At 51.1% G+C, this 20,072-nt stretch overlaps 1 protein-coding gene across 9 annotated transcripts in view; it reads left to right on the top strand.

Moving 5' to 3' along the window:
* Positions 1-2,322: 2,322 nt before the first annotated feature.
* MFN2 (mitofusin 2) overlaps positions 2,323-20,072 on the top strand; it is a 28,575-nt gene continuing 10,825 nt past the window's right edge. The window contains exons 1-9 of one of the 9 annotated variants that reach the window (XM_070603313.1): positions 2,323-2,456; positions 3,441-3,783; positions 5,003-5,142; positions 9,583-9,761; positions 13,454-13,589; positions 16,407-16,569; positions 17,198-17,322; positions 18,034-18,142; positions 18,705-18,812. In XM_070603313.1, coding sequence (XP_070459414.1) covers positions 9,587-9,761; positions 13,454-13,589; positions 16,407-16,569; positions 17,198-17,322; positions 18,034-18,142; positions 18,705-18,812 — 816 coding nt within the window. In that variant the 5' untranslated portion in view covers positions 2,323-2,456; positions 3,441-3,783; positions 5,003-5,142; positions 9,583-9,586. Of the gene's footprint in view, positions 2,457-3,148; positions 3,784-5,002; positions 5,143-5,535; positions 5,621-9,582; positions 9,762-13,453; positions 13,590-16,406; positions 16,570-17,197; positions 17,323-18,033; positions 18,143-18,704; positions 18,813-20,072 lie in introns of those variants that run through there. The other 8 variants (XM_070603330.1, XM_070603319.1, XM_070603323.1 and 5 more) reach the window with 8 other exon arrangements.

The raw sequence follows: 20,072 nt of genomic DNA, 5'->3' as shown, positions 1-20,072 counted from the left end.
GCAGTAGGGACAGAAAGGACCAGTGTGATACATGCACAATGGCTGTAAGAACTGCTGTGGGGAGCAGGAGGGGCCAGCCGGCTTGTGTAACACAAGCTTCTCAGTGGAGGGTGACTTTGCCTTCCGGGGACATTTGACAATGTCTGAAGGCATTTCTGGTTGTCACAACCAGGGGGTGAGGGGTGGAATACTATTAGTACTAGTGAGTAGACACCAGGGATGCTCCTAAACATCCTACAAGGCACATGACCCACCTCCCCTCCCCCAACAGAGAACTACCCAGCCCCCAATATCAGTGGTGCCAAGACCAAGCAGCCTGGTAGCAGATGCTGTTTACGGTGGGCCCTGGAGGGAGCTGGTTTCTAGTAGGCAGATAGACTCTCCGGGGCAGGTGCCTGGAGCCAGCAGGGCGCAGACAGGTGGGATCAGAGCAGGTTGGCTGGTGTGGGTGGGGTGGAGGGGTCAGATTGTAAAAGCCCGTTTTCTCAGGCTAAGCAGAGTGGGACTTCATTTAATTGGAGTCCTTCAGGGGTTTTACAATTGCATTCTAAAGAAAATTTTAAGTTTTTGATTTTTAAATTGGCCCACAGTAAACTCTGAACAGCACAAATCTTAACCCCTTTCCCATCGCTCACCCCTGGCTGCCCAGTTCTCCCCAGAAGCAATCATACCTCATCTGTTTCCTGGGTGTCCTTTCTGAGCTGATCTGTGCACACACAAGCGTGTCTGTGTCTTAGGGTTGTTTGTAACTGTTACCTTTTTCTGATTACAAATGCAATTCCCATCCACCGTGAAAAAGCCCATCAAAATAGAAATAGGTCATGTAGAAAAAATGGTGTCCTGCAGTTGTACCCCAGCCCTGCTCTGCACCCTCCGCAATAACACCATCAGCTGACTGAGGGAGTCTGGTCACTCACTGAGGGCTCGAAGCTGTGTGTCAGAGAAACCCCGGGTGCTGGGTGGAGGGCCAGACTAGAAGGCCGGGAGTGGATTGGCAGGCTCCTGCAGCAGTCCAGGCAAGTGGCCAGGGCCCGGGCCAGAACTTGCAGGAGCAAATGGACAGCACAGATGTTCAGGAGGGAGAACTTCCAGGCCTCCACCTGATCTGGGCAAGATTCTGCCAAAGAAGGGAAAGGAAATGGAACTCGCTTCCTGCCCTGAGAGAATTGACGGTCCCCTTCCTTCGGGAGGTTAGGGAGCTTGGAGGAGGCAGTGAGTAACAGGCTCTGGTGTGTGCCACGTCCCAGAGGCCTGGCCATACCCTGAGGCAGCGTCTGGGTGCATCCTACAGTCTGGAGTCTGACTCTCAGGACACAAGGCTACTAGTTCCCTCGGCAGTCCAGGCAGGTCCCCTCTGTCTGACCAACCTCTCTAGGAACTGATAAGCTGGCCGGCCCATGGGTATTGACTTGCCTCTTGAGGTATTTGTGGCAAGATTCTACCATGGTTATAGAGCAATGCTGTCTGGTAGAAATATAATGTGACTCTAGAGAAAAACTATCGTTTTCCTTTACACTCCACACAATATTCCACTTCTGGTCACCAAATGTGTGGGTTTTTTCCCATACCACGCAATTCAATTCTCAGTGACACTGAAAGTGTTTCCTACAAATTTAGCTCAATTCTGACACGATCTACCTGGAGACATCGTCAGACCCCACAGGTAAGAGCTCAGTCTTACAAGACTGTCCCTCCCCCCACCTTAAACACCAATCGCCAGTCCAGATTGTCACCTATGCTTCTGACTGACCAGTTATAAATTGGAGATTCCCACAGCCCCTTCCTCTGGTTCCACTGGTTTACTAGAGTGGCTCACGGAATTCAGGAAAACAGTTTACTTACTGGATTATCAGCTCATTGTAAAAGGATACAATTTAGGAACGGCTGGATGGAAGAGATGTAGAGGGCAGGGTATGTGGGAAGGGGCGAGGGGCTTCCATGCTCTCTCTGGGCCTGCCACCTTCACTGAATTTCTACATGTTCACCAGCCAGGAAGCTCTCAGGGATGGTTACAGAGGTTTCATTATGTAGGCATGATGGATTAAATCATCGGCCATTGTGATCAAGTCAATCTCCAGCCCCTTTCCCCTCCCAGGAGGCTGAGGAGGTGGTGAAGGTGAAAGTTCCAACCCTCCAATCACACTGTTGATTCCCTTGGCAACCAGCCCCCATCCTTAGTTGCTTTAAAAAGTTACCTTATTAACATAAACTCAGGTGTGGTTGAAAGGGGCTTGTTACAAATAACAAAGGCACTCCTTTTGTTACAGGCAAGGGCTCACTGCCTGATACTCATAAAAGCCAATACCATGGCACCAGATCTTGAGAAAAGAAAGAGCTTTATTGCAAGGTCGACCAGCAGGGAGAGAGGAGGCAAAGCTCTCAAATCTGTCTCCCGGATCCGAGGTTCAGGGAGAAATTTAAGGAGTTAGGGGATACGAAGCTGCAGCTGGGGCCATGTAAGCTGATTGGCTAGTCTTGAATCAGTCATCAAGTTACTTGGGCTGCTGGAAGCCAGATCTTCTTTATTGAAGGACTTCTTGCTTCCAGCAACAACATTTCTGAAGATTCTTGGTTCTGGGGTCATCCTGGGGCTATGGGTTCCCACCTGGCGCATGTGCAGTGCTGTCCCTATTATTGAGCTAGGTTTGATTAATCAACAATCTGTTTTAAGGAAGCAAAACTAGTTTAAGCTGGTCAACGTTTTATGTGCTGTTTCACATTCACAGGAACAGTGAATGAAGACCAAATATGTATTTATTATAAGCCACAGTATCTCAGCGAGCCGCTTACGTAATTTTAGATTTTTTCAGAAGCCACATTTTAAACAGTAAAAAGAAACAGGTGAACTTAATTTTAGGTAATATTTTTTATTTAACTCAATTTATCCACTTTAACACAATCAATACAAAAATATTAATGAGATAGTTTACATTCTTTTTTCTTACTGTCTTACAGCACATCTCAGTGAGCACGAGCCAAGTTTCCGGGGCTCCGTAGCCACGCAGGGCTGGGGGCTGCCTACAGGAGAGGCCAGCCTTGGAGCCCCCCCTGCTGTGGCTGACCATCAGGAGACCTGTTTATTGCTGTCTCCTAGTGCCTGGCACATAATGAGACCTAGTGATCTGCCACATGTGAGCTGGGGTAATCTCCCCTCTGAGCCTCCCGGGACTGTTGTGAAGGTTAAATAAAATGATGTATGCTAGGTACCCTGCTCACTGACCGTTGTTGCTGTTCTTACTTCCTCAAAGTCAATTGAAGGGCAGCAGGCCCCAGCTTGCTTCCTGGCTTCCTCTTGAAAGCTCTCCTCTAAAACTGCAAAACGCAACCTTGGATACCAGAGCTGGCGGGGCTTTGGAGTCAGGTTCTGGGGCAACAAACGAAGGAGCAGGAACCTCTAATCCACGCCCTTATTTTTTTTTTTTTTTTTTGCCCCTTGACAGCTCGATGCTCCGCCCAGCCCAGCCCTGACGGGAGGCCGGCGGAACTACAGCCCCCATGATGCAGTGGGAGCCCCCGAGGTTACGTCATCGGCTTGGGACGCCACGGCGGTAAACGAACGCAATGAGACGCCCTTTAGGCGATAAGCCAGCAGACCTTTGACCCATTAGTAGCAGTAGGGTCGAACTAGCTGAGCTCCGAGTCCACCGACTCACCCGGGCCACAGCGGCACACCTGCGGCGGCTGGAGGCGTGTGTCCTCCCTCCCCCTCCCGCCTCTCCCCAGGGTGGCGCTCCCTGGTGACGTCGGGGGTATGATGGCCGCGGCGAGGCCGGGAAGGTGAAGGTGAGAGGGCGAACGCTCCGGGGTGGTGGGGACAGGCCCGGCCCGGCCCAGCCCCACGAGTCCCGAGCAGCCCGGCGTGTGCCGGTGGCACGCTGGGGCCTCGCGGGCTCGAGATCCGGGCAGGCGGGCGTGCCCACGCACCGGTCTCGTCGCCCGGCCCTCCGCGGCCCTGAGAGGAGGGGGCGGGACGCGGGAATCGGGCCTGGGAGTGGGGTCCCCTGAGGCTCCTGGTCGCCCCCGCCTTCCCCGTCTCCCCGGCCACATTCCACCCCTGCTTTTCCCGTTTCTCATCGCGTCCTCCGTATTTGCCAGCATTCACTCCGCACATCATAGATGCCCACGTTCACCACCATAGCGCTCTGCGCTGACCTCCCCCACTTTGGGCACTTACTGCTCTCGTACTTACTGTTCTTATCTGTTTGCTAGTTTGACTTCGCACCGGGCAGTAAGCCCCTTGAGGGCAGGGACTGTTTTTATCCATTCCTAACTGAAGCGCTTAGCGCACAGAGACAGCACACAGAAAATACCGAATAATTAGCTGTTTGGATGGGTGAAGCCTGAACTGCCCATCCCCCTCTGTTGTAATCCTTCGTTGCCCTATTTCTTTAATTTCTCCACGCACTTTCTCTCCTCCCAGAAAGGGCTCTGATATCGCTCCTTCCCACCCCCAGGGGTGAAGTAAGGCAGCTTCACGTAATTGAAAACAAGTGAGCTTTGCAGTCACAGAGAGGTGGTATCTCAGTTGCCAGCCTGGCCGCTTAACTGGCAGTTGATCAGTCTTTTAAGTATTCCAAGCCTGTGCACCATAGAATTGAGAAATAAGTAAGATACTGTCTACAGCATCTGGCACACATAGGCTTTCAATAATTTCCACTTCTCTTCCTCATCCCCACCCTCCGTCTCTAGTCCTCAGTTCCACAGTCCCCAAGCCCAGTCCTTGTCCTGGTTCTGCTCCCTCCTCTTGCCCCTCTGGATGTGTCTTTACCCCTGCCACTCACCAGCACATGGCTGAACATGTGTTCATGCACACCCAGGGTTGGCTCCACAGCCGTGTGTTGTTTTTCTCCCCAGGGCACTTCCTCACGTACCACCCCAGTACCTCAGTGACTAAGCTTCCCTCAGGGATGAGTTTGTTTGGCTTTTACACCTGATTAGACATGTTTGGCACACCAGTTTTTTTGCTGCTTGTTGATGTGTCCCCTTTTTTTTCCTCCATAAGTCAGAATTGGTGGAGTGAACACAATTAGTAGCCAACTTCAAGCTGAGACGGGACAGAGGAGAACTCAAATTCTTTTCGGCTTTTTGATTCCGGCCATGTCCATGATGCCACCCCTGTGAAGATTTCTCACCATCCAAAAAGTAAGTGGTGGCTGTGACATCTGGTGCCCTGGATCTGGGTTGAGTGAAAAGGGATGTGCTCTGCTGGCCATCCAATGGCAAGTCTCTTGGATGGGGTCATCTTTGCACAGAGCTGGAGTTTTCCAGACTGTGTTGGAAAAAAACCTGTGTCTCTTTTCTGCTTCCGTGGAGGATTTCGCAGTTGCTGAGGGCCTGTTTAAAGGTTGACAGTTCAGAAAGTGGTGGGATCTCTGGGCTCCCTGAAGAATTCATCTCTTATCTCCCTCATTTGTTCTCTGCTGTGCTGGCTCCTCCCTTCCCCCCTCTGCCCAGCAGAAGTTGGCTCCTTATCACAGCTCTACTAAGTTTGCTCTGCCCCTTTATCCTGTATACTCTTTTGTTTCAATTTCTCAGCTTCTCCTCTGTTCCAGTTGTGCCAGCAGACAATCCGTGGATCCATTTTATTTTCCCTGCTAGGAGTTGCTGTGCGTAAAACTGGGTAAGGAGGTGGTGTGGATCAGGGACTGTGCTTGGGATCCAAATACACCTTGCAGTGAATTTTGCTACTGCTCTCCCTACTCCCAAGACACCTAATCCTCCTCCACTAATAGCCTAGGTTGAGGCAAAGCTTTTGATCACCTTGGAGTGCTGATAGCAGTTTCCATTTAGAATTGGGTTTGCTTCTGGTCTTAGGTTAATGTCTGTTAATACTGCGCCCCTAGCACTTTTTTGGGGTGGGAGTGGGAGACTACCAGGATGAATGAGGCTTTTCCTAAAGTGTGATCCTCAGGATTTTAAAAAATGTTACATTTTGTCAGGTAAATTTGCAAAATGGTGCATTAAATACATTTAAACTAGTGTCTTTACAACAGGTCTTCCTTCCCCCCCAAAAGTCTTTACTTTGCTCATGTGCTCCACTGGAGGGGGAACATAGCATATAGTGTTTTACAAATTGATTCTACAGTGGAACCCTTTTTACATGGAACATTGGCTGTGCTAGAGTACTGGTGACCACACTTTGGAAATACTGCCGTAAACTCTCTGAAACCATAACTTCAAGAGCGGTTTGTGGCAGTCAGAAGCTACAACTCAAAGCATGCTGCTTAGTGTATGGCTGATATTGGAGCTGGGCTCTGGCCCCATGTGCCTGCGGTGAGCCTTGCAGTGAAATAAGGATATCAGAGCTTTCCAGAGGAGGAGCAGGAACCAGCTGCTTCCCGCCACTCTGTAGGGAGGAAGCCAGCCGGTGAAGCCTGGAGATAGTGGGGCCTCTGTCCTGGCTTGTGTGCGTGTATTTTGCAACTTTGGTCCATTTGTGCACATATGTACATCCAGCTTGCTCTTTAGAAGGATTAAATCCTGGAATCTGAAAAGTTTTTTCAACTCTCTTGACTTACTGAGCTCCAAATACTAAGAAACAGACGCTTAGCCAAAAGTTGCTTTTTAAGAGAAAACTAGGTTTGTGTATTCCCAGGATGGCAGGGTAAGAAAGTCCTCTCCTTAGGGGCATTCACTGAGTCAAACCATGTCTCACAGTTGTGGAGGGGGAAAGCAGAAATGGAAATAGGTCACTGCTCTGTGTCAGACACTAGCTTTCTAGAAGCTCATAGACTAGATGGGGAGATAAAGTGTGATAAAAAACCCCACAAGTCTGGAATGCTTGCATGTCCTCTATGGAGACGTCAGGGAAGGCTTCACAGGGGGGCTGACACTAGCGTTGGGTCCAGGAGGACAGTAGGAGTACGCCAAATGGGTGAAAAGAAAGAAGATTCCAGACTGAGAGCAGCATGTGCAACACAAACACTGACTCTCAGCTTGGGAATTGACAGAGCCAGAGAAATCAGACAGAGCTCAGAGGGGTTGGCGCTAGGTTCCAGGTGAGAGGTTTGGGGCATGCAGCTGCCGGGTGGGGAATGGTGAGAGCAGGTCGGCTCCTGGACCGGCTGAACTCCGAGCAGACCTCATGACCTTGACCCACTCAGTTTTTACTAGCGTGCATGCCTTCGATTCTTGCACTTACTGAACACTAACGCTTTTGGTTTCGTTTCCTTTGGGCTTGCAAACAATGACCAGAACTTGAAAGCACTTGCGTCTGAAAGCTCGGCTGATCTCAGGGAACTTGCTGCCTGCGAGCAAGTCATTTCTGGGGCCGGGCGCTGCTGCTCCTCACCCCTGAGCACACCTGTTGACTTGATCCACATGCCGGGGTAGAGGAGCTGTGGCTGTGTTGGTGGAGTTGCCTCTGCCCTTCCCCGAAGGCTGGGTGTCCGTGGGGAGAGTCTTCATCTTGCTGGTTTACTGTTGTTGCTTTATAACATGTAAAGCTACCTTTGAGCTTGTACTGTGTCATCTTCTCAGTCTGTGTGGTATCACCTCGTTGTACACATGAAGAATCTCAGGCTCTGAGGTTAAATAACTTGCTCAAGTTTATACAGCCCAGAAATAGTACAATGACAATTTGATCCCAGTGCTGTCTGATTCCAGAATCTATCGTCTATAACGCTCCTTCACGCCTCATCCCAGGCCCCTTTTCTTCTCCTTTCGGTGGCTCTCCTCTTCTGCTTATGCCCATCCCCTATCTCTCGAAGGGTCTTACCTGCTGGGCCACGGTAAGCCGGATTTCAGTGCCCTCTCCTTCTCTTCTTTGGAGGAGCCGGCAGTATTTTCTTCCCAGTTCCCCTTCTCAGAGCTCTGCTGTCTTTCTCATTTAAGCCCTTGACATGTGGCCTCTGCGCTAAGAAAATCTCTCACGGCTGTGGCGTTTCATAGAGGAAGGCAGAAATGGACATCTGTCACTTCTCCCTCCCATCTCCCTAGAAATTATTAACATCACAAAATAATACATAGGTTTAGGCAAAACCTGTGGGTTCCCATTTCCCCGTGAGTCTGTCTGTCTTTCTGCCCACTCTTTGAGATGGTTAGTTCCTAGGGGCCACTTCAGTTACGACGCACTGTTTCCAGCTGTTCTTCCTGCTTCTCAGGAACTTGCTCAATACCCTTGGGTACCCTTTGGAAGTCTCTCCTGCATGTTCGCTTATGAGCAGTGCCTTCTCCGTTCCCAGACAGAGCGAGTGCTAGGTCTGGTGGACAGCTGGGATTAGGCTGTCTGGGGAGGGAGTGGCTGACAGAAATTTGCAGGGTACTGGAGAGGACAGAGCAAGGCCCACACAGCTGTGCACGCTCCCCCTCCTCCTCGGGGGTGCTTTCTTTCTTCTGACGTCCCGGGACCTGGCGGCTCTGCTGCAGAGATGGTTCTGTGCGTGGTGGGAACTCTGAGGAGCATGCACTCTTGGGACCAGGGGTTCCCAGCCGCCTCTGGGTGCCACCTTCTCTGGTCTGTCTGCCTCTTTTGACTTTGACCAAAGATCTCTAGTACTTTGGACTTAAAGCTCACAGCCCCTGACGAGCTGTTGTTATGTGAGAAAAGTAGGCTACAAAGATGTGTGGGATTGAGAGCAAGAGAGCTACCCACGCAAAAACAGACTGGGATGATAAACAGACGTCACAGTGCTTATCACAGAGTGGTGGGGGGCTATGGATTTATTTTTTCTTTTAGTTTCCACATTTTTTACAGTGCACACATTTATAATGCAAGAGACAAATTTTTTTTTAAATTTTTTTTTGAGGAAGATTAGCCCTGAGCTAACTACTGCCAGTCCTCCTCTTTTTGCTGAGGAAGACCGGCCCTGAGCTAACATCCGTGCCCATCTTCCTCTACTTTATATGTGGGATGCCTACCACAGCATGGCTTGCCAAGCGGTGCCATGTCTGCACCCGGGATCTGAACCAGCGAACCCAGGGCCTCCGAAGCAGAACACGTGCGCTTAACCGCTGCACCACCAGGCCGGCCCCAAGACAAATGTTTTTAAATAAATTGTAGAAGTAGACATCTTTGATTTGAGGATCACCCTTCCTTGTCCACCCGTCCCCCAAAATAAAAACAAAAAAAACAAAATCTGTTAGGAATTAGGGCTACTGGGCACTGAATAGCGGAGTGGCCAGGGGCAGGTGGTGGGAGTCACTGACCTTGAGCGTCAGTCTGCTTTCAGTATTCAGTGCTTTTTCTCAGGTGGGTGATGTTAGGAAACGAGATTTCTGTCACGCTTTTCTCTCTAAGATTCAGGAGGGCTTCTCTGTGTCACCTCGTGATTCCTGCGTGTCTGAGTGGAAGGCAGGGCCTGTCACTGTTCAGCAGGCGAGGAGCGGCCGGTGCTAGGCCTAAACTCGGCATAGCGTCGGAGACCTCACCCTGAGACAGGGAGACTGGTGCAAGTGTCCTGAGAGGTCCCTTCTTCCTCTTGAGATGCTGGTTCTCCTCTCTCTGTCCCTGATCTAGTCTGGAGGGTCCTGTCTTCTTGATGGACAGAGCTGGTCCCATCACCCCGCTGCTCCCTGCCCTACCCCAGCAGAGCCTCCCGAGCTGGGTGCTCCTGGGTGCACTCACGGTATCTTCTCTTGCAGCGCAATGTCCGTGCTCTTCCCTCGATGCAACTCCATCGTCACAGTCAAGAAGGATAAGAGACACATGGCTGAGGTGAATGCATCCCCGCTCAAGCACTTTGTCACTGCCAAGAAGAAGATCAATGGCATTTTTGAGCAGCTGGGAGCCTACATCCAGGAGAGCGCCACCTTCCTCGAAGGTAAGATAGGCAACCTGCTCAGCCAGGCCCACTCCTACCAGTTTCCATATTTCCGTGCAGGATTTGGGGTGAGGAGGTCCAGCCCTGCCCTTGGTCTGCCAGATGGGTTGTCACCTTCAGCAGTGCTCTGCTCTCGGAATCACATGGAATTGGGCTCCAGGGCGATTAGGCCAGGAAAATGAGGAACCTGCCATTTAAGAATTCCTTATAATCTGTTTCATTTAATCACAAGGGATGGGTGAATCTTATCCCGATTAGACGATAAGCAGGTTGAGCCTTGGAGATTGTAAGTGACACATCAGGGCTCTACCCAGATGTCTCTGAGTCCAAAGCCCAGGTGTTTTCCTTGGCCTGGTTCTGGCCACCATTAATACCAGGCACTGTCTGGGTGTTGATTGTCCCTGACCCGGGTGTCCTTTCTCTCTGATATTTTTAGATGACAGGATTACAGATAGGAAACTTGCGTCACCAGCCCCTTTTCCACTAGTTACTAATTTGAGCCCAACCTCTGGGCCCTGCCCTGTCAGCAGGGAAGGATTGGTTCCTGGGGCCCCACTCAGTATGGTGCCGCTGACTTTCTCAGGCTTCCTTTCTAGAGGGTGCACCTTGGCTCCAGGTCCTGCGATTGTTAGTGAAGACCCAGTAGCTGAGTCTTCACTTGGTTTCCTCATTTTTGAAAGAGGGGCTTAGGTAAGACAAGGGGTTTTCAAATTCTAGTCTGTAGAACCCTAGGAGTTCAGTGGAAATGCCCCAGGGACACGCTTCTCTCCGCTCAAGTGGCTGGGCTTCTGGTGGTGTACACGTCGGGCTGCTACTTAAGGTTCTCTTTAAAGAAAGGGAATGTGTCCAGCACTGTGGTCTGAATGTTTGCGTCCCCCCAAATTCACATGTTGGAATTCTCAGGTCCAGTGTGATGGTGTTAGGAGGCGGGGCCTTTGGGAGGTGATTAGGTCATGAGGGTGGAGCCCTCATGAATGAGATTAGTGTTCTTATAAAACAGACCCCACAGAGCTCCCTAGCCCCCTTCAGCCATGTGAGGAAACAATGAGAAGTCTGCAAGCTGGAAGAGGGCCCTCACCCAATCAGGCAGGCACTGTGATCTGAGACTTGCAGCCACGAGAAGTGTGAGCAGTACCTTTCTGTTGTGTGTAAGCCACTCATTCTGTGGTATTTTGTTACAGCAGCCCGAACAGACTGAGACGAAGAGTGGGCTCTTTATGCCTTGCCCTTAGCATGGTGCTTGATGCAAGAGAATTTGTTCCCTAAATATTTTTTAAATTTAAAAATCTGGATGGGGGCCGGCCCTGTGGCCTAGTAGATAAGTTCTCATGCTCTGCTTCGATGGCCCAGGGTTTCGCTAGTTCAAATCCTGGGTGCAGACATGGCACCGCTCATCAAGCCATGCTGAGGTGGCATCCCACATGCCACAACTAGAAGGACCCACAACTAAAAATATATAACTGTGTATCTGGGGGCTTTGGGGAGAAAAAGGAAAAATAAAATCTTTAAAAAAAAAAAAAACAAATCTGGATGTTAAAGTTGTACGATTGGTGGTTGACGTTAGTCTACTTCGTTGCCCATTTATTTAGCAGTAGCTGTGGTGCGCCTGGTTCTGTGCATGCAGAGATGGCGCAGACTAGGCCACTGTCCTCCCAGAGCCCACACTAACTCTCTGTGATGTTCTGAGTCACTTACTCAGATGGTGCTATGGGTGAATTCATGTTTAATGAAGGTGTTTATGTGATGGCCTCAGGAATGGGTGTTTTGACTTCTCTTTTTTATGAAAGTAGTATGAGGTCTCTCTTATTGCTGGACTGGAAGGGAAAGAGCTAGAGTGATCCTGAGATGTGTTGGGGATTGCGCTGGCTGGGGGAGAGGATGGTTACTGCCTTGGGAGTGTTGTCTTAAGGGCAGGTAATGAGAGCTTGCCTGTCTACTGGCTGTTTCTTTTAAATGTAGCTACAGGCTCCCAGCTTCCTTTGCGGTGCATTCCGAAGGCCATGCCCACATAAGGGAGGAATGTTGGTGGGTGGGGTGTGTGTGACCAGCGGATGTGGGGAGGCCTTGTTGGTTTGATCACTTCCTTTCATGGCACCAGCTGCAGGGGAAGCTCACTGGGCAGTCACTGGAATGCCACTGATGCTCCAGATGCTGTGGGAGTGCTCGGTGCTGGGGCCTGTCAGCCCAGTGGTTCACTAGTGTCTTAGTCTGTTTGGGCTGTTGTGACAGAAATACCATAGACTGGGTGCCTTATAAACAACAGAAATTTATTTCTCACAGTTCTGGAGGCTGGAAAGTGCAGGGTCAAGGCACCAGCAGATTCGATGTCTGGTGATGGCCGGCTCCCTGGACTGATGTCTTTTCTCTGTAACATCACATGCAATCACATGGCAGAAGGGGCTGGCTAGCTCTCTGGGATCCCTTTTATAAGAGCACTAATCCCAGTCGTGAGGGCTCCACCGTCATGACCTAAGCACCTCCCAAAGGCCTCACCTCCATATACCATCACATCATCACACCATGTACCATCACATGGGGGGACATAAACATAACTAGATGAGATGGGGGCAGGATCTTGCTCAGTAGCTCCCCTCTGTCGTAATTTGTTTTCCATCTGCCTGTGAAGGGCGCTGGGAAAAAGCAGTGCAGTGATCCCATTGTCTATTCGCTTAGCAAGCTTTGTGCACCTGCTGAGCACTGGGTGCTGGCATTGGACAGCTGGGCCCTCACGTGGTGGATGATGCAGACAGGTGAGCTAGGCAGTTACACTATGGTGAGGTCAGTGCTAAGATAGCAGAAGTATAGGGTGCTGTGGGAGCACAAACAAGGGGACCTGACTGAGGTTGGGGGGAGTCAGGGAAGGCTTCCTGGGGGCTGTGCAGTCCAAGCTAGACCTTTGGCTGAATGGAATGGGCCAGAGCACCCAAAGGTAGTGCATCAGTTCTTTGAGTGGGGAGGGGAGGTTCAGGGCAGGATTGAGCAAAGCCCAGAGTAATGGTGAGGCAGCATGGCGGTGTGGGGATGTGGTGAGGTGGCATGGGAGGCAGCGGGGTGGCAAGAGACCCAGTGGGAGCAGTAGGCGGGGCCAGGTCAGGAACAGCCCTGGGAAGGTGCACAGGGTGCTTATGAGCCCGGACTCTGGAACCAGGCTGCCTGCTGCCGATGCCGGCTCTGCTGTTTACTAACGCTGTTCGTGGTAAATGACAAGGATTATATAAGGCCGTGTTTGAAAAGTGATCAGAACAGTGCCTGGTATGTAGTGAGAACTTTGTAAGTATTTTAGTAAAAAACATATAAGTAAATGATGGCAGTTAACATTCAAGAACTCATGTGTCCCAGCCACCATTCTTAGCACTGTTTGTTTTAGTTCATTTAATCCTTGCAGCATCACTCGAGGTGGGTACTGTTGTTATCTCCATTTCAAGGGTGAGGAAACTAAGGTGCAGAAAGCTTCGTTAGCCTGAGGTCACAAAGCTGGGAAGAGGCAGGCACCAGCACTCCCTGTACGGGAACCCAGGCAGTTGCTCCCAAGTCTGTTCTTACCGGCTGCGCGACAGGCCCCTCAGTGGGGAGTCTGAACCTTCAGCGCGGCCATAGCAGGGGGCCCCCGTGGTGGATTCTGTCCCCTCCGGACTTGTGACTGTGGAACTCCTTTGACCATGTGGTGCCCCTTTTTCAATCTCCACCTCCAGACACCTACAGGAATGCGGAATTGGATCCCGTTACGACAGAAGAACAGGTCCTGGATGTCAAAGGTTACCTGTCCAAAGTCAGGGGCATCAGCGAGGTGCTGGCCCGGCGGCACATGAAAGTGGCTTTTTTTGGCCGGTGAGTCCTTGGAGCCCTCACACCTTCTTTCTTCCCGGCTGGGAGGGAGTGCTTTGTACAGGATCACGGTCTGAGCCCCAAGGCAGGGCGCAGCTGGCCTGCCTCAGAGTTCATTGCTCTGCTTCTTTGTTGTTCTAATTTTTAACTGTGGTAAAATACACGTAACAGAAAATTTACCGTTGTTAACCATTCTTAAGGGTGCAGTTCAGGAGTCCTAAATACATTCGCGTTGTCGTGCAGCCATTGCCACCATCCGTCTGCAGGACTTCTTCACCTTGCAGAACTGACACTCTACCTGTTAAACACCACTCTTGTTCCCTTCTCCCCCCGGCAGCCACCATTCTATTTCTGTCTCTGTGGATCTGACTGCCCTAGGGACCTTGTATGAGTGGAATCATACGGCATTTGTCCTTCTGTGACTGGCTTATTTCACTTAGCATCACGTCCTCAAGGTTCATCCATGTTGTAGTGTGTATCAGAATCCTCTTCCTTTTTAAGGCTGAATGGTATTCCTTTCTGTGTAGATACTGTGTCTTGTTTATCCATGCATCCATGATTGACACTTGGGTTGCTTCCACTTTTTGGCTATTAGGAATAATGCTGCTGTGAACATGGGTATAAAAATATCTGTTCAAGACCCTACTTTCAGTTCTTTGGGATATATGCTCAGAAGTGGAAATGCTGGATCATATGGTAATTTTATTTTTAGTTTTGTGAGGAACCACCGTATCGTTTTCCATATCTACGGTACCATTTTATATTCCCATCAGCAGTGTACAGGGTTCCAATTTCTCCACACCCTCCCAACACTTGTTTTCTGTTTCTTTGGTAGTAGCCGTCCTAGTGGGTATGAAGTGGTATCTCATTGTAGTTTTGGTTTGCTTTTCCCTAATGATTAGTGACGAGCATCTTCTCATGTGCTTATTGACCATTCTTACATCTTTGGAGAAATGTCTCTTCAAGTCTTTTGCCCATTTCTAAATTAAGTTGTTGTTGTTGACTTGTGGGAATTCTTTATGTATTCTGGATATTAATCCCTTATCAGACACATGATTTGTAAATATTTTCTCTCATTCTGTGGGTTGCCTTTTCACTCTGTTGACTGTGTCCTTTGCACAGAGGTTTTTTATTTTGATATAGTCCATTTTGTCTTTATACTTTTGGTGTCACACCCAAGAAATTGCCATATCCAATGTCACAAGGCTTTTCCCCTATGTTTTTTCCTAAGATTTATAGTTTTAGCCATCAGATCTCCTTAGTCCACTTTGAGGTCTAGTAGGCATCTCTGGAGTGTTTTCCACATCAGTAAGCAGTTCTCAGTGGACACTGACTGTGTGACCTACAGATTGAACTCAATTCTGCACTGTCTAGCTAGAGGTAGTGTCAGACCCCACACTGCCACAAGCGTGCCCCCACTTCAGACGCCATTTGGAAACCTGTGCTTCTGACCAACTGACCCTAAATCACAGATTCCCGTGACCCCCCCTCAAGTTGGATTGATTTGCTGGAGTGGCTCCCAAAGCTCAGGGAAGCATTTACTGACGTTGACCAGTGTATGATAAGGGATGTGATAAGGGATGTGATAAAGGATACACAAACAGCCAGATGAAGAGGTATGCAGGGTGAGGTCTGGGAGGGTCCTGAGTGCAGGACCTTCTGTCCCCGCTGGGACTGGGAATGCACCACCCTCCAGGCATGTGCGTGAAGCTCATCAAATCTCATTGTTTAGAAGTTCTTATGGAGCTTAATCCACAGCCCCCTTCTGCCTTTTCCCAGAGGTTGGAGGTGGAGCTGAAAGTTCCAGGCCAGTAATCACTTGGTCTTTCTGGTGACCAGCCCTTCCTGAGACTGTCTTGGGGCCTCACCTTGAGCCACCTCAGCAGCGTAAACAAGTGTGCTCAAGATGGGCTCCTTATAAATGACAACAGACACTCCCATCACTCAGGAAATGCCAGGAGTTTTAGGAGCTCTGTGCCAGAAACTGGGGACAAAGACCAAATGTGTTTCTTATTATACTACAGCACCTTTAAAAAAATTAAAATCCGGTAGAGGGGAAAAAGGCCTGTGGACAGGTTGGGTGCTGTGCACACTGTGGTAGCCTGAGGAGTAGGCACTCTGCTTTGAGTCCCACCCTTAGTGATCTGTGACCTCAGGTGTGGCTCTCAGCTCCTCTGGCTGTCCTTTCTTCGTCCTTGCCTCAGAGGTGTGGCCCCCATCTTGGTGAGTCAACTGAGTAGAGCTGTTTTTCGAGAACCGGGATACAGAAAGGGGCAGGAGGGCGACAGTAATCTCTCCGGTAGCCAGCAGTGACCAGCTGGTTCTGGTCTGGTGAGGAGGAGCATGACGGAAGAAGAGCAGCAGTACAGGCCTTTTGTGCAAAACCCAGGACATTGGGGTCATTTGGGGTCATTCAGCTGAGGTCCCATAGACTGAGGATGACACCCCTGGGGGTGAGGCAGTGGTTTCAAGTAGAGGAGGGGGTTATCCTTTGGAGACAGGTGGTCTCCACAGCGATGCTGGGAGGCTTGCGGTCGGGCCGGGCTTACCTGAGGACAGGTTAAGTGTCTGCATGCTGGCGCTGCACTGTGTGAGCCCCTTATAGGTTCCTTTGCAGTGATGAACCGGGAGCACATCACAGTCACGGGCCAGTGGTGTTTGTCCATCCATTTTCATGAACTCAGAGTGTCCACTCTGCCTGTCCGGGCACTGGTGTCACTGCAGAGAACAAGCCTTTGGACTTCCAGGCTGGTTACTTTGTTGGGAAAGCCTAAAACTCGGATGTTGGTAGCTTCACTGACAGCCGGTATTTTCTCATAGGACGAGCAATGGGAAGAGCACCGTGATCAATGCCATGCTCTGGGACAAAGTTCTGCCCTCTGGGATTGGTCACACCACCAATTGCTTCTTGCGGGTAGAGGGCACAGATGGCCACGAGGCCTTCCTCCTCACGGAGGGCTCGGAGGAGAAGAAGAGCGTCAAGGTGAGGGCGCTGTGGCAGGACCATGCCCGTGTAGCCTTCTGGCCCAGCTTTCAGCTGTCTGGGTCGGGTCCATTATGACGGGACCGACGGGAGAGGGCAGTGCCCCTGCAGTGGGGTACAGGAAGCCCTGTTCTAGCCCAGCGAGAGCTTCAGGGAGGGTCTGAAACAATCTGGAGTCTTCACTTCTTTGCGTGTGCCAAGCAGGCCATCTGACTTCTCTTGGCAATGAAGAGAGTATGTGCCTCGTTCTTTTTTGAGGTGTTGCCAGAGAGTGATTCGTGCATTTGCTCTGTGATTCTGACATGTCAGCTAGGGGCTTGCACATTTTGATTTTTCTGAGAGCCAGTTGCATTATTGTTTGGGGCCATATGCTCATTTTGGTTCATAAAGAATTAAGGGAGAACACCCTGGGCTTTAGGATGACATCCAAGAAAGAAGCTTAAAGGAGGAGCGAAGAATAGTTGGTTCTTATTTACAGCTCCCACCCAGCTCTTGACTTTTTATATGTGAAATGAAAGAAAAAGGAGTAGCACACTGGGCAGCAGTCTCAGGCCACTGTGCCGTGGCCCAGTCTCCTGGCTGGTGGCTCTCCTTCAGCCGTGATCTTTCTTTCCCTCCTCCCCATCAGACTGTGAACCAGCTGGCGCACGCCCTCCACCAGGACGAGCAGCTGCACGCTGGCAGTCTGGTGAGTGTGATGTGGCCCAACTCCAAGTGCCCACTGCTGAAGGATGACCTCGTGCTGATGGACAGGTAAGAGGGAGGGTGCCTCCCTCAGAGGTCCAGATTGGGCGGGCACCAGGTTTCCGTTTCTGGATCATCCAGACCAGGGTCCCCGAGGCCCTGTGGTTGCTCTGATTAAGTGTTACTTCCTTTCAGTCTGGCTCAACCAAATCCTCCTGCCTCTTGGGTTTCCTCCAGGGTCTGTACTCTACCCATGGGCATCAGTGCCCTGAAGATGTCCCAGTGATGGTCTGAGGACACTGTGGAGGGGTAGGAGGGATGCTCGAAAGTGGGAAGGTTCTCAGCCTCAGTCCAGTGTTAGTCTGTGTGTTAGGGGTGGGAGCCTGTGGTGGGGGGCTCTGTGGGGTACGGGTTAGATTTTACTTCTCTTGAAGGAGCACTTTGCCCTGCTTTGTGGACAAGTTATACCAAGAAATACAGTACTGCAGTGCTTCCTGGGCTCACATAAATACAAAACTTCACCTTAATTGTGTATCCTCAAAGTAAAATGACAAATCATTATGTTTTTATAAAAGTGGTAGATGGATGTGGCAAAAAACTCATTTTCACGCAATGTGGAAGCTTATGAAATGAAAACTAAGATTTCCTCCAATAAGGACCAGGCCTGATTTCTGTCCCATCTCTAGCTTTCCTCCCTTGCCTGGCCGCCTCAGGTCTGTCAGAGCAGGAAAGCTAGGGCCCGTGCTCTGTGTGTCTGATGATGGTTTGCCTGTCACCTAGCCCTGGCATCGATGTCACCACAGAGCTGGACAGCTGGATTGACAAGTTTTGCCTGGACGCTGATGTGTTTGTGCTGGTGGCCAACTCGGAGTCCACCCTGATGCAGACGGTAACCCCTCCTCCGCCTTTCCCCACACTCCTGGGGCCCTGGCCGGCGCCGCCCCGCCTGCGCTGAGGCCTCTCCCCGCACTCCTGGGGCCCTGGCCGGCGCCGCCCCGCCTGCGCTGAGGCCTCTCCCCGCACTCCTGGGGCCCTGGCCGGCGCCGCCCCGCCTGCGCTGAGGCCCCTCCCCGCGCTCCTGGGGCCCTGGCCGGCGCCGCCCCGCCTGCGCTGAGGCCCCTCCCCGCGCTCCTGGGGCCCTGGCCGGCGCCGCCCCGCCTGCGCTGAGGCCCCTCCCCGCGCTCCTGGGGCCCTGGCCGGCGCCGCCCCGCCTGCGCTGAGGCCCCTCCCCGCACTCCTGGGGCCCTGGCCGGCGCCGCCCCGCCTGCGCTGAGGCCCCTCCCCGCACTCCTGGGGCCCTGGCCGGCGCCGCCCCGCCTGCGCTGAGGCCTCTCCCCGCACTCCTGGGGCCCTGGCCGGCGCCGCCCCGCCTGCGCTGAGGCCCCTCCCCGCGCTCCTGGGGCCCTGGCCGGCGCCGCCCCGCCTGCGCTGAGGCCCCTCCCCTTGTCCAGGAAAAGCAGTTCTTCCACAAGGTGAGCGAGCGCCTGTCCCGCCCAAACATCTTCATCCTGAACAACCGCTGGGATGCGTCCGCCTCAGAGCCCGAGTACATGGAGGAGGTTGGTGCCGCTTCATTCAGGGGTTTGGGGAATGGCACCCCTGTGAGTGGCGTCCTCCTGCGGCCGCTTCCTGCGCTCCCAGGCCATGTGAGGTCTATGACTTCCCTGAATGAATTTTATCGCCAAAGATTTCCCGAGTGTTCCCTGGGGTCTGTGGTGTCTTCTGGTGGCTTTACAAACTCTCTTCACTTCTCCCATTCACTTTCCCAGAGCCCTCTGCTCTTTGAGAGGCTTTCTTCCAGGTCTGAAAAGCATCCCCACCACAGTAGCTGCACCCTGTGTGGGGCCAGTGCTCACTTTGGTTCATGAAGAACTAGGCAGGGGCCGGCCCCATGGCCAAGTGGTTAAGTTTGTGCACTCCGCTTCAAATCCTGGGCACGGACATGGCACCGCTCATCAGGCCACGCTGAGGCAGCATCCCACGTGCCATAACTAGAAGGACACACAACTAAAAATACACAACTATGTACCGGGGGCTTTGGGGAGAAAAAGAAAAAATAAAATCTTAAAAAAAAAAAAAAAGAACTAGTCATTATAGAACAGGCTTGGCTTTCAGAAGACATCCAGGAAAGAAGCTTAAAAGAGGAGCAGAGAATAGTTTGTTCTTACTGACAACTCACAATTTTTAACTTTTTCTGTATGAAATGAAAGAAAAAGGAGTAAATGATTGGTACTATTGGATGGTAAAGTGTACAGTCGGCAGGCTCACACTGAGCAGTGTAACTTTGGTAGATTCTTAACTGTTCTGGAAATTCGATTTCCTCACCTGTGAGATGGGTGTAATAGATAGAGTTGTTGAGAGGATGAACTCTGTTAGAATTGAGAAAAGCGCCTGGCATATGGCAGCTGTCCACAACAGGCTGTTACCATTTGTAAGTTCTAACGGTAGAACCTGGGGCTTCAGAGCTAAAGGATTGTCTGGTGGCCCCGCTCATTTTATAAATGAGTTCCTGGGAGGATGGGCTTGTTAGTGTAGAGCCCAGGTTTAGGTTTCTTTCCTTCTGGGGCAGCAAAGTGAGACATTATATAGGCTCTAACAAGAGGCAGTTTGGGGCATGTTTAAGCATTTCTGCTTGCATATGCATAAAGTATCTTTGCCGGGCTCTACCCCAAGAAACCCCCATGACATTGATTCTGGGGAGCTTGGTGGATAGAGAACAGAGATGGTGGGTGATGGTTTGCTCTCTGTGTGTGTTTACACCTTGTGAATACTGAACCCTGTGGATGTATCACCTGTCTTTTAGAAAAGAGGCAGTTGGG

Source organism: Equus przewalskii, chromosome 2 (assembly GCF_037783145.1).
Source record: "Equus przewalskii isolate Varuska chromosome 2, EquPr2, whole genome shotgun sequence".
Taxonomy (NCBI): Eukaryota; Metazoa; Chordata; class Mammalia; order Perissodactyla; family Equidae; genus Equus; species Equus przewalskii.
This window is presented reverse-complemented; position numbering and strand designations above follow the sequence as displayed.